The sequence below is a fragment of the Syngnathus typhle genome, linkage group LG22 (assembly GCF_033458585.1).
Source record: "Syngnathus typhle isolate RoL2023-S1 ecotype Sweden linkage group LG22, RoL_Styp_1.0, whole genome shotgun sequence".
Lineage (NCBI taxonomy): Eukaryota > Metazoa > Chordata > Actinopteri > Syngnathiformes > Syngnathidae > Syngnathus > Syngnathus typhle.
The window spans coordinates 3,415,496-3,429,160 of record NC_083759.1 but is presented as its reverse complement, the minus strand read 5'-3'; the positions used below and the strand labels follow the sequence as shown (position 1 = coordinate 3,429,160).

General features: G+C 39.4%; 2 protein-coding genes across 2 annotated transcripts; one reads left to right on the top strand and one right to left on the bottom strand.

Annotated features, from left to right (window-relative positions):
• Positions 1-2,643: 2,643 nt before the first annotated feature.
• On the bottom strand, positions 2,644-11,169 carry knl1 (kinetochore scaffold 1). The gene is made up of 26 exons (XM_061270567.1): positions 11,005-11,169; positions 10,694-10,728; positions 10,574-10,613; positions 10,408-10,467; positions 10,252-10,334; positions 10,125-10,177; positions 10,017-10,038; positions 9,903-9,946; positions 9,769-9,821; positions 6,021-9,665; positions 5,815-5,950; positions 5,657-5,706; positions 5,471-5,569; positions 5,273-5,388; positions 5,095-5,185; positions 4,836-4,952; positions 4,686-4,770; positions 4,478-4,540; positions 4,349-4,388; positions 4,147-4,251; positions 3,963-4,054; positions 3,779-3,829; positions 3,520-3,629; positions 3,308-3,429; positions 3,092-3,217; positions 2,644-3,013 (listed from the first exon to the last, which is right to left on the bottom strand). The coding sequence occupies exons 2-26, from the start codon at positions 10,720-10,722 to the stop codon at positions 2,917-2,919; spliced, it is 5,529 nt and encodes a 1,842-aa protein (XP_061126551.1). The 5' UTR covers positions 10,723-10,728; positions 11,005-11,169; the 3' UTR covers positions 2,644-2,916.
• Positions 11,170-11,346: 177 nt separating this feature from the next.
• Positions 11,347-13,522, top strand: knstrn (kinetochore localized astrin (SPAG5) binding protein). The gene is made up of 9 exons (XM_061270198.1): positions 11,347-11,465; positions 11,723-11,801; positions 11,869-11,977; positions 12,072-12,101; positions 12,173-12,272; positions 12,354-12,468; positions 12,543-12,604; positions 12,729-12,803; positions 12,921-13,522. The coding sequence occupies exons 2-9, from the start codon at positions 11,783-11,785 to the stop codon at positions 13,047-13,049; spliced, it is 639 nt and encodes a 212-aa protein (XP_061126182.1). The 5' UTR covers positions 11,347-11,465; positions 11,723-11,782; the 3' UTR covers positions 13,050-13,522.
• The last annotated feature ends 143 nt before the right edge of the window (positions 13,523-13,665 follow it).

The following is a 13,665-nucleotide window of genomic DNA, read 5'->3' as shown; positions in this document are numbered from 1 at the left end:
TTCTCGCTTATTAATAAAAAGTGTATAATGGAAAGCCATCTGTAGACACCCAATCTCAATTGAACGAACTTCCCTTCGTCAAATGAGCCTCCCAGCGCACAAGGGCAGGACGTAACACGTTTGTGAGCTGATTCACATCAAAATAAATATAGGCCAAGGCGAAACAATGAGTGGACCCGTAAGAGGAACACGGCGTCTCTCCTCTGGGCAAGTCCACTTTATACTGCCTGATCCGGCCAAGCTGCCGGGCACGATAAGAAGGGAAGGCTTGTTGAGTGAAGGTATTGTACTGGCGCTCTCAGAAATGTGACATAAATGAACCATATATAGCGGTGAATTGATTGAATGCCTGACTGGAAACTCTGACGAATGGGCATGACTCCAAATGTATAGGCTCTCCATCACTCCACTTCCAGTCACGCAACTTTACAATGCCGACTCAACTATTCATTAAAGTGACAAGGCTGCTGGGTTGGAAACTTAACCGACCTAAATATAATAATCAGACAAATATAAAGACTTTTCATGATTAAAGGTGACCTTTTTGGAAGCACACTGTCTGTTCTCTTCTGGGCCTCACCACAAAAATCTTATCAGTTACTCCTGGGGCACTCTTAACGTGTTAATCCCATCCTTCCATGAACATGTGGGTGCCAGGCCCTGGAAGTCATGAGCAATTACTGCTGGGGGGCACCTGACAAAGGCCAGGCTGCATTGGGCTTAAGACAATGAAAAACCTGGAGCCTTCTCAAGTCACCAAAACCCCGTCTGTCTCCTCTTTCAATGTCTGTTTTAATAGTCTTTTGCCATCTAATTCAACTTTGCTGCATTTTTTAAAATAAGTCATGATACTTAGGCTATGTCATAACTTTATACATTGAAAATAAAATACTTTTTATGAGGTAATCACACCTTTAGTGGATAAGAAACTATACTAGCACACACACACCTTACTTGTGAGTGATAAAAATTGTAAACATAATGAAAAACAACACGTGAATGTGAGTGTATGTTTACATGTGCCCTATCTGAATGGATACGGTTTCCACGCAGCTTGAAAGGTCGCGTGCATGCAAAGACAATAAGAAAAGCTTTGTCATATATAACATGAGACGTGGATTTGTTTCTGTGGAAACTTTGGGCTGGTCCTTATTTTGAAGGAAATCTCTCCACTGTGCTATCCATAGCATAGTTTATCAGTAAGGGTCAAGCAGGGATTTGGATTGGAGCCTGAGGGAATGCACTTAGCTAAGGTGGCTTCTGGTGTGGGTCACACAACAACCACAAGTCGGGATGTTTGGATTCCAAAAGTGTGTCATGCGTCAAAAAAAGCACTTGATGAAGATGCCGCAATGATGACAAAATGAAGACTGACAAGAACAAATCCAGCAAAGACTTGTTTGGGTTCTTGTTGGACTCGAGGTCGTTCCCCCAAATCACCCACCACTGCAGTATGTCATAAATAGATTTACTAGAATGGTTGAATTCCTGACAACTAGCTCACTAACTCCAACTATAATTGAAACCTAACCTCTCACCTTCATGCATTCCCTGTTGAAGACCTCCTTTGTTAATTTGCCAGTAAACTGTTCAGTGGTGGCCTCACTAAGGCTTGATGCTACGGGGCAGCTGCTGTGGCTCCACTATTCCCCTGCTGAGCACGAGGCTATTTTCACAAGGCAGTCCTATTGTCTTTTCCTAAGAATGACCAGAGAATGCGGTAACGTCCGTGTGTGTGTGTGTGTGTGTGTGAATGTGTTGAGTGGGAGAGGAAGAGAGGGGGTGAGGAGGTGGGGGGATCAGGCTGTATTCCTTCTATTCATATCCCTCTGGGAGCACATGCCACCAGAACTAATTACCTGCCTGCAAGGACCAATTAAGTCGGCCCCCCTAATGCCACATAACAAGATAACTTCAGCTGTCCGGGAGGCGTACAGGAGTGCATTGGTGGGGGGTAGGGTCTCTGATAGCGATGAACATGAGAACACGCCATTGATGTTTGGAGTCAACTTTGAAGAACAGCACTCTATTGTATAAAACACAACAAAAGAGAGCGTCGAGAAATAAACAGGTTTTATAATGAGGGCTTCCGGAAGATGATGCACAGCATCCGAATAACAAATCAAAGTGGCTTTCCATCTTCCCAAACCAATTTCAGCACCCAGCCGCACAGGGGTTGATGTCAGTCGGAGACACTGACGAGGTTACTACTGTGAAATAGTGCTTCTAGGTGTGCGTATAAAAGAGTTGCCTGAAGCCAAATGATCCATCGAACTGAATTAGCGATCACGATTGCCAATGTAAATACCTCTAAATCAGGATAAAAGTGTTACAAGGGAAGGAAAACGGTGTCAATATTTATGATGTGGTTTATTTGAAGGTGCATGATGGGGCTTTTGTGCAGGTAAACAGTTTTGTTAAAGCTGCCTCACCTGATCTGCTTTTTAAATGTGACGGTTTGACAAGTCACCTTTGACCTTTGATGTCAGGGCATCAGACAGAAATGCATCTCAGAGGGTTGGTTGTCTCTCTTCATTTGACCTTTCAAATGTCAGTCTTGAGTCACCCAAAAGACAATGGGGTAAAAAAATGCACATTTTTGACATTACTTTTGTCAACCAGCTGTAAAAAAAAAACTAAAGCTAATTCCAAAATGTTTATTTGAATATGGATAATACACGCCAATGGGTCTTTAACAAAAATAAAATCTGACAAAAACATATTCACTGCAGTAACAAGAGAATTCCAAACATTACTACAAAACCACTAACCTCAACATCATAATTTGGGAACCAAAACTAAGTAGAACATCATTGTCATCTACAGGTGAATGAGGGAACTGCAGCCTGCCAAAACAACACAATTCTGCAGATAGGAATCCAAAGACCTTTTACAAAGGGGCATATTGTACAACTTTCAACAAAGTAAATCACAGTTGATCTTTTTGATAGTCTTTGTCAATAAGTTTCTGCCAGTGGAGAATGACTTGAGAATCTGGTCAATTTGCTCAACCCTGCACACACACAAAATCTCATCAACATTTTGCTATTGCTCAGGGATGTCCAAACCGTTTTAACGTTGTCATACGTACCTTGCGTCTCCAAAGAAGTTTTGAAAGCTATGCACATGAAGAACATAGCACTGTTTGGCCAAGCCGACTGACAAAACGACCTCAAACCTGGAACGTCTCCTCAGACTGCTGAAGACGATATTTACCCTAGAACAAAACCACCACATTAGTTTGAGGAGAAATGCAATAACACCTGCAACAGAAAAACGACGTCAGCCAATACATCCAAATTCTCACCGAGTGTCCTGACAGCTGATGTCCACAATGTTGAGCCGTAAACCTCCCCACATTTTCAGGAGTCGTAACTCCTCCCCCAAGAGCCGACAGGTACTCACCACCAAGGACAAGTCGTGGAGCAGCTGCAAAATAGGTCAGAAACATGCCATAGCATAAACAGCCATTGTAATTGGAATACAAATATTGTGAATCTGTGATCCATGCACACGGACCTTTGGGATGTAACTATTTGTTGGGTACTTCTCCACCCAGGCTGTTTCACGCTCGATATGCTGAGACAGCAGTTTGTGAGCAATGCGTGCGTGGCTCTGTGACTTTTCATCTAGATATAAAAATAAAACAAACAAAAATCATTTGAGTCGATATAAAAATGTAATCTGGCAGGACTTATGTAATAAAGAATACAGTGTGGATGAAAATGGGTCTCTAGCAAACTGTTTTTATGTATAACGACAGTTTGTTCTTCCTTACCATCAAGGACAAATTTGAAATTGATCTGGGATATTTTCCGATCAGGTTCTCCTACAAAACAAAGACGGCACATTTATTGTTTTGCCAGCTTCCACTCACATTCCAGAATCATGCTAGTTGACTAAGTCAAGCTACTGAATTGAATTCATTACTTCTGCTGACAAGACAAAAAATATATATCTACCTGCGTGCACCAGCTGTAAACACAATGTGTCGTAGAGGAAAGTGTACAGGGTGTGTGTTTCCGTCTTTTCTCGGACTCTCCATTCGGTCAGCCTGAGAAGACATTCAAAAATGTCAATGTCTTTGTGGATAGAAAAATACCAATACGCAAATGTAAACAGTTCACATTGCAAAGAGAGACTGACTTCTCAAGCACGCCGATGAAGCTCTGAAGATTTTTGGTCTCAGCTTTCAACCTGACCAATTTTCCTGAAGCTTGAGTTTTCTCCAACTCCAGTCCACATATTTGTCTGTGGTAAGAGGGAACGAAAGCAAACCATTTGGAATAATAATTGACATAAACAACACTGTACGTATGTTTCAAAAGACTAATAATAATCTGTTTACCGGTTTTTCTCATCCAATGCCTCATTGACTTTTATCATCTCTGTAGAAAAAACAAACAAAAAAAACATGTGGGTTCATTTACGTGAACATCAAAGGTATATCATAAATTTAAAAAAATATATATCGTACCTTCTTGAAGTGACTTCAGACTTGGCATGTCTTCACTTCCTTTGTGTTCAACTGCAGCTAGTTCTGGTGACGAGAATAATAACAATAATGAAATAGGAACCTTTGACCCTATGCTACCACCATTATTACACTAACACAGTAAACAAAACAAATCCAATAATTAAGTAAAATGAACACTTGGAAGATAATTGTGAATAAAAGACATTACCTGCTTCCAAATCACAAATGCAATCATCCAGAATTTTGATCATCTCGTTCGATTCAATTGCACTTTTGAACTTCTGCTGCTCATCCTGGAAAGAATCAGATGTCAATGTTAGATGAACCACTATAAAGTGTGTGTGTGTGTTGTAGTTACCTTAAGAGTCTGTACAAGGTTTGAATACAGGACCTCCTTCATTTCATTTCTGTGGATTTTGCTCATCTTTCTGTAGAAATTGTGCCTTTCTTTTAGTTTTATACCAAAAGATTTGATCTGTTGATTCAAAGAAAAGCAGTCAATAATACTGCGTAGAATCCCAAGTCAAACTTCTAGAAAATTTACAATTTAGAGGAAAACATTTTGGGGGAAAAAATGCTTAAGTGTTAAGAATTATGACAAAAAAAAAAATCAATACCTCCTTTTCTGTCCAGTCTTTCAAATCTGCCCACAATTGGTAATTGATCACCTTGAGAGATTTGTTTTTGTCCAACATTCTGTAATTCAGCCTGAGAAAACAAAAGTGCAGAATGTCTTCTAAACTTTTAAGACGATACTGTATTTGAGTGACAAACCCCCCAAAAAGATACTCTTACCCTTCCACCTTTTCAGAGAGGTTGTTGAAATCAGCTTCATAGACCATTTTTTTAGGGTGATATACATGTCTGTTTTTTAACACATCCATTGCCGAGCAACCGGTGGCATGTGGAAACTGAGCAAAAGAAAAACAAATTCATATGATTGCATGTAGGTTTAAAAATAAAATAAAAATCATTTTAGGAGTATAAACCTACTTTGTCAGGAAGGATGCTTTGCCTAGGTTCATGGATCACAAAGTCCATGTTGAACAGTCTTAAGAACTCAAGCACGGTTATACTGCCATCCTTTAATTTCTGTACAAAAAAAAAAAAAGAAAAAAATGTAAATTGATCACTGGGTGTGGTGAAGAAACGTAATGAAATTTAAATCCGGAAACAAACCTGCACTTCACGATCTTCAAAATGAGATTCCATCATGCTGTGTTTAAAAGCTGAAAACAACAAGAAACACTTTTCACTTTTTGACATCACAAAGTAACGACTGGGGAAAAAAATCTATTTAGTACGATATAGTTTCTTAAAAATAAACACCAACTTACTCGGATTAAATGTAGCGTCACACGAGCTGATGTTTGAGCGAGTACTGCTGGAAGAATCCATCGTCTGGTTTGACGAGGATGGAACTGTGATGGTGTCCGCACGATGATCAATTTCGAGAACTTGAGCCTGTATTTCCTGGAAAGAAAGCAAATACGGGAATGTTTTTACCGTCTGATGAATTAGGGGTTGAAATAAATTGACCTACCGTTGCAACAGCCTCAGGGAGCATCACGCTGGACGCTTTCATTTTTTTTTTGTTCTCTGTATTGTGTTCATCTGATGCCAAGCATCTTTTGGTTCCCTGGACTCCATCTGGGCTGTTTTCTCGAAGAACATTTTTAAGGAAGACTTCATCGATGCTAAACTCTTCCATAATAAATGAATTTTCCTTGGGGGGACTTTTGTCGTCCATTGTTTGGAATGACTCGTCGCAGCTAACGAGCTCTTCATCACAAATGTTACGCACGTCACCGTCGTTCCACGTTTTCAGTTTATCGACAATATTGTCAATTTTCGTCCAACTCACAGATTTCTCCTGAGAGTTGCTTTGGCTGGATCGAGTTTTTCTTTGTGGGAGTTTTTGCTTAAAGCCTCCAGTTGACAGTGTTGACATCAGCTCTGTTGTCTTGAACGCAAAAGGGGATCCTACAGACCCTTGCGGACCGGATTGTGTTACGGAATCCTCTGCGTTTCCTGAGCCAGCTTTAATATCCGGCACGAATTCCGATACCGAAAGGTCGTTGTTGCATTTTGTGCTTTTGTCAGCGTCAGAATCCAAATTAGGCAAAAATGCAGTGCTGTCTGGAGGAATGACCTCAGAGGTCATTATGTGACTTAAGCGCCTTAATTTTAACTGAAGATCAGCAATACTTGACCGTCTAGACTTCCTTGAGGGACTTGAATGTCTGCCATGGTCACCGGTACTAGGTGAACTTAACTTTTGCGATAAGGGACTAGTTTTATTCCTCAATTCAGCTTCTTTGCTATTTTGAGTTTCTTCTGAGCTGACAGCATCTGGACTTTCCACCGCATCTTGACTAGGTTCAAATCTTGTGGGGAGGCTTTGCGTCATATCCATCGCTGCATCATTTGCTGAAAACCGGATCGTTTTTTCTTCTCGAGCAGGTACACGGTGGATATTTTTTGGTACTTCTGCCTCGGACTGAGTATCGATTACTGAGGTGAGGCTTTGTGTCCTATCTATCGCTGCATCATTTGCTGAAAACCGGATCATTTTTTCTTCTCCAGCAGGTACATGACAAATATTTTTGGGTACTTCTGTCTTGAGCTGAGTATCAATTACTGAGGTGAGCCTTTGCGTCACATCCGTCGCTACGTCATTTGGAGGAATGACCTCAGAGGTCATTATGTGACTTAAGCGCTTTAATTTTAACTGAAGATCAGCAATACTTGACCGTCTAGACTTCCTTGAGGGACTTGAATGTCTGCCATGGTCACCGGTACTGGGTGAACTTAACTTTTGCGATAAGGGACTAGTTTTATTCCTCAACTCAGCTTCTTTGCTATTTTGAGTTTCTTCTGAGTTGACAGCATCTGGATTTTCCACCGCATCTTGACTAGGTTCAAATCTTGTGGGGAGGCTTTGCGTCATATCCATTGCTGCATCATTTGCTGAAAACCGGATAGTTTTTTCTTCTCCAGCAGGTACACGGTGGGTATTTTTTGGTACTTCTGCCTCGGACTGAGTATTGATTACTGAGGTGAGGCTTTGCGTCCTATCCATCGCTGCATCATTTGCTGAGAACCGGATCATTTTTTCTTCTCCAGCAGGTACATGACAAATATTTTTGGGTACTTCTGACTTGAGCTGAGTATCAATTACGGAGGCGAGGCTTTGCGTCATATCCATCGCTGCGTCATTTGCTGAAAACCTGATCACTTTTTCTTCTCCAGCAGGTTCACGGCGAATATGTTTTGGTACTTCTGGCTCAAGCCACGTATCAATTGCTGCCGTGAGGCTTTGCGTCATATCCCTTGCTGCGTCATTTGCTGAAAACCTGATTCTTTTTTCTTCTCCAGCAGGTACGCGACGGATATTTTGGGGTATTTCTGGCTCGAGCTGAGTATCAATCGCTGCCGTGAGGCTTTGCGTCACATCTATCGCTGCGTCATTTGCTGAAAACTGGATCGTTTTTTCTTCTCGAGCAGGTTCACGGTGGACATTTTTTGGTACTTCTGGCTCGGACTGAGTATCGTTTACTAAAGTGAGGCTTTGTGTCATATCCATTGCATCATGTTTGACTGAAAACTGGATTGTTTTCTCTTTTCCAGTAGGCTCATTGTGGGGTGCTCCTAGTTCCAAATGTGTAGCAATATTTGCGGTCAGGTTTCCCGTCATATCCATCTCAATACCATTTGATGAATACCTGACAGGTTTCTCTTTTCTAGCATTGTGATGTGCTTCAGGTTCAAAGGGAGTGTCAATCACTGCGGCGAGGCCTTGCGTCATATCCATCGCCGTGTCATTTTCTGAAAACCTAATCGTTTTTTCTTCTCCTGCAGGTACACCACGGATACTTTTTGGTACTTCTGGCTCCAGTTGAGTATCAATTGCTGCCGTGAGGCTTTGCGTCACATCCGTCGCTACGTCATTTGCTGAAAACTCAATGACTGTATTCTCTCCTCCAGGATTTTTGAGTGTGCCTGCTTCAAATGGCGTATCAATGTTTACTTTAAGACTTTGGGTCATATCCATTGTACCGTCATTTGCTGTGAACCTCACAGTTCTCTCGTCACTGGTAGGTAAAGTGTCAGGGAACAACCGATGAAATGCGGTTTGTTGACATTTAGGATGCCTCACTTGCACAGGCAGGCAACGTCGGATATCGCATCTTTGAAATTCTGTCATATCTATGGTCAAGTCATCTTTGGGATGGATTGGACTTCCATTAAATGGTTCCTCAGTTGCCTTAGCGAGAGGGCCAGAATGTCCAGGATTAACTTTGGTGCCATCTGTTTTGAAGACTTTTGCAAGGAATTCTTCAAATTTGGGGTCCACATTTTTTTCAGATGAAGCCGATTGGCCAGTAGTCGCTCTGTCTTTCTTTTCCGTAGATGATGCAAAAAGGCCAGATTTTTCTTCACGGAAAAAATCGTCAAAATTTCCATCTGTCATGTCCATACAGGCATCTTCTGCAGTGAATATCATTTTCTTCTCTGTGGATTGTCTTTTTAAAGTATCTTTTAGATTGGGTGATCCCAGGGTGATTCTGGTGTGTTTCTGCAGGGTCTTTGTGTTGTGGCTTGCTTGTGATGCCGTCCCAGACTGGGAATACATTTCTTGTTGGGGGAAAAAACACCCAAAGGGATCATCAGCATCATCTTTCAATCCTGCAATGTGGCCCGTGTGAGTAACTGTCATATCCGTCTTGCTCTCTTCATCTTGACAGACTCCAATAGTCCCCGTTTCAGAAAGAACCAAAGTTGGATCTTGATTTTCCTTATCCACATCTACTGTTGTAATGTTCAAGATGTTCACCGTGGTTTCATCTGGTTCAACACTTGATCCATATGGGCTTGGAATACGAGCAAGCAAGTTGTTGAAACAAGGGTCAAAACTTCGCGCCGATGACGCAACTCTATCGTGCAACTCTCTTGCGACATTTGCGCCGTGACCGAGACTCAATTCCATTGATTTGCCATCTTCTGAGGACATTGCTGTATTCTTTCCACAAGAAAGCAAGGTTCTATTGTTCTGTGAAGCACCTACAAGATAGTCTTGATGGCCAGTGATGTTGATTGTTTGAGTTTGGGTCATCTCCACGAAGCTATCCTCCCCACTAAACGTCACTGTTTTCTCTCCAAAGACTTCTCCTGGTTCAATGTAGGCCTGAAAATTAATAAAAGCTTCATTCTTGAACACCTTTGAGGAACATTACAATGATTCACATCTTAAATGTAGCAAATTGGTAAAGTAAAGAAGATCATCTCACATTTCCTTTTTGTTCATAGACATGAAGAGGTGCACCTATCAGTGGGTCCATTCCTAGATTGATTTTGGACACATACTGTATTTACGATATATGCAACAGAGGATCAACAAAATGAAAACAAAAAGAAGATATACCCATTTTTTGATGGATCCCATCTTCACTAACTGACACTTGGGCACTACAATAAGAAAAATGAAAATGCTGTGTAAATCATTTTATTTTTTAAGAAACTAAAGTCATCACATTACCTATTTTCTGCTGGCACTGACGCTAAGAAAAAGAATGTAAGAAAACAATTACAAAATTGCTCATTGTTCAGTATCTAATCACATGCAACCAAACCGAAACTTACATACCTGACATTAACTCTTGGAATGGACTTCGGACCAGCGAGGCATTTTTCGCATCCCTTTGGAAAAGAAGAACGTATCAAAGTATGTTGCCATTATTTTAACACAAAGATGTGTGTTTTATGTGTTTTACTTGGAATAAAGAAGAACATCATTGGCTAGTGCAAAAGTCACTCTTCTGGAATTTCTTTTATCAGCTGGTTTGGCACATTCAACCTGGATGAAAATAATGCATTAGAAAGATGTAGTAATATTAAAGAATAAGTGTGTAACCAAAACATCCATTTACCTCATTTTCCTGTTGATTTGGATCTGGGAATCTTGCAGATTTATGTGGAGTTTTAAGAATCTTGGAAATCAAAACAGAATAGTTATAAAACATAACATAATTGGTTAAATGGTCTTTTCCCTCAATATATAATTTAGTTCATCATTAGGTCATCTGAATTACTCACAGAAGATATTCGTCTCCTGTAGGAGCCTCCACTGTTTTCACTGTAATATAAATCCATCAATTCATTCCACAAAATCCAATTACAAGGTATAACAATATTTCCTCAATTGTTTTCACTTACTCATTTTTGTCAGAGTGCAAGGACTCCATTTTCAACTAAATTATGGAAGAAGAAAAAAAACACTCAATTACTATTCTCGTCACAAACAAATGATGGTGAGCGGTTAGTTTTTCAAATTTGGTTTCCATTTTGGGGAGAGTTTTGCTTAACAAATGAAAGAACATATGCACTAATAAACAGGATTTAATATTCCTCAAAGAAATCATCAAGGTATTAACAAAATCTAAAATAAACAAAATCGGATTCGGGCTGTTAGTTTTTCAACTTTACATCAATAAGAGATCGGAAATAAATAGGAAAGTCGAACAAACCTCGCAGTGGTTACTTGCGAAACCTCTTGGTAAATATTGTTAAGCGTTACCAAATAATTTTATCCATAATATCAAGGCTTAAAATGTGGAAGATGAAGAAAGTCAATTGTTTTCGTTCTAACGTCAACTTGGAGCTAACGTCTGGCTATATGAATTTTGCCGCCTCTGCGCATGCGCAGTGAACTTCTGGCGCTGTATTCGCAATGAGGTATTTGTTATTCCTTAATTCACTTTATTTATTTGATTTTACCCAATTATTTTAAAATAATAACAATAATATAAAACTGTAAAATACTGGAAAATGTAATGTTTGGACTCTGGGAATTGAATACCGGCGGTAATGACGCTCCCAGCGGAAATACAATGTTCAGCTTCCTTTTTTTTTAAATTAGTGCGGTTGGTTCATAGTTTGACTACACGTCTCAAGCAACATACTAGTCTATACTAGTTATACTAGTACGGTAGGGTGTATTTTTCTTATTACTATTGTGTGCAATGCCAATGCCATAATCGAAAGTTGTTCCTGATACTTTACCAGTAATGTTGTTTCGCACGCTCGCACTATTATGTTGCTTTTGCGGTTGAAAACCCGAGCTTGTATTTGTCGATTCCATCTCGAAATCTATGTACTGTACATTTCCCTGAAAAAAACAAAAAGACAAAATCCAATGTAGTTAATTAGAAAGATACTTTCTTGTGTATGTTTATTTTTCACCAGAATAACCTCTATTCAGTCGAACAGCTAAACCGATAACTCGCTGACATCTTGAAGAGGACAATGTCAAAAATACCCAAAGGTCAGTTTTCTTTTTGTTGATTTTTATGTAATTGATTTAAACAAACCTATTGGCATCATTTCCACAGGACACCTCCATACGGAGCCAAAGAAATCAGCCCATAAAAATGAAACAGCAACTTCAGCTAAGTCTCACCAAAAAGATGGTGTCCTCAGACAAAAAGAACACATATCACGGTGAGAAATCATTAATAACGTCCCTGAAAATTGATAAACATTTATCTGCTATATTTAATTGCCCCCCCCCCCCCATCCCACTCTTATCCTCCAGAGAAAATGTTGCGCCAAAGGTCTACAAAGCGTAAGTCCATAAAATATGTTTTTCTATGCAAGCAAAGTGGGGATTTAATATAAACATACTTTTTACGTTAGGATTTCCTCAAGATATGAACTGCAGGCAGAACTAAAGGAGCAAAATCAACGATTGGTGGCTGCCAAAGAGGAACTGCAGAAAAACCTTACGGAAACACAGGTTTAGAAAATAAACAACTCCTTTGATTGACACCATGCTTTGAGTGTTTTTTTTTACCCAAATTCTCTTTTTAAAACACAGCAAAGGGTCAACCATCTGGAGCAGCAGTACAGTGAACTTGAAAAGGAGAACTGTAAGGTACAGAAAAACCTCAAGGACTGCCAGACAATCCTAGTGGCTGCCAAAATAGACCCAAGTATGTATGCTTCACAGTTTGTTGTTAATTATTGTTTAGAACATTATGGAGATTCATTTTGGATTGCTACTTAGTTTCAGGAGAACTAATTGGTGAAACTGCACGTCAGAATGAAGAAGAAAGAAAAGAAGTCATGGTACGCACATGTATTTCAAATTCTTTGCTCTACTTGATGTAAGTTTCTATAAAGTGAAAGAGAATAGGATTAATATACATGTACAAGATTTCAAGTCAAAGACAACACTTTTGTCCAATTCCAGAGTGTCTCCACAGACCTGCTGGAAGAATTAAAAGCTTTTGGTGACATTGCAACTCAGCAGCAATCTCGACTGCAGGTGATATTATTATTATCATTATGAATGATCAGTTTGTAACTTTGATATGTCACCATAAATGGTTTCAAATATTTGATTGTGTTGACAAACATTTTTTTAATACTTTTGTAATTTTAGGAACTCCAGAAAACAATGTTAGACCTGACTGAAGCACGAGAACAAATGATGCAAGAGAGACAGGCCTTTGCTCTGGAAGCTGCCGATTTGGAAAAAGCGCTCACGGAGGCAGAAGCTCTCTTATTGTAAATATATTCAATGGCCTTTTGTTAAATTTGTTTGCATGTGAGTTAATATAGATTCAAATGTTTTGTTGTTCATGTACAGTATATGTTAAGGTCCATAATATGTCTTTAAATGCCATTGTTATTTTCAGTCTTGATACCTAATAAATGTTCTCATTTTGTCTTCAAAATAATGTGCTGCAGATGTGTACAGATCTCATTATTGTCAAGAAGAACAATATTATCCTAATCATTCTTAAACAAGATGACAAAGGATTAGGAGAAGCTAAATATTCCATACTCATTACATCATTTAAGCAATGTTTAATGAAGAATGTTGGGTTGTTAATGCGGTGTGTTTTCTGCTTGTTCAAAAACTCCATCTCATCTGTGGCACATCATTTATTTTTTTGCATTTATGATTAGATAGTTTTGCATTTTTCATTGTTGTACTCCTCATGCAGAATCTTCCAGCAAAGATTAAAAAGTTATAAATTATGTCTTAGCTTTATATTTTGCCTTAAAATGTCGTATTTCAAAACATAAACGGTCCAAGAAAATACATAATGGCTGAGATTGTGTAGGTATGAGGTAGTACTCTTTGTTGTTCTGTAGGGGGCAGTATTGTACGCTTACTAAAT

What these genes read in the sequence shown, in the direction of transcription:
- knstrn (XM_061270198.1), top strand. An exon ending in AAAACCTTACGGAAACACAG is followed by an intron (nt 12,273 to 12,353) that starts GTTTAGAAAATA and finishes TTTAAAACACAG; the next exon opens with CAAAGGGTCAACCATCTGGA. An exon ending in GGCTGCCAAAATAGACCCAA is followed by an intron (nt 12,469 to 12,542) that starts GTATGTATGCTT and finishes ATTGCTACTTAG; the next exon opens with TTTCAGGAGAACTAATTGGT.
- knl1 (XM_061270567.1), bottom strand. Translation starts at nt 10,722, where the DNA reads ATGGAGTCCTTGCACTCTGACAAAAATGA. An exon ending in ACCTTGTACAGACTCTTAAG is followed by an intron (nt 4,771 to 4,835) that starts GTAACTACAACA and finishes GATTCTTTCCAG; the next exon opens with GATGAGCAGCAGAAGTTCAA. An exon ending in AACTTCTTTGGAGACGCAAG is followed by an intron (nt 3,014 to 3,091) that starts GTACGTATGACA and finishes GTGTGTGTGCAG; the next exon opens with GGTTGAGCAAATTGACCAGA.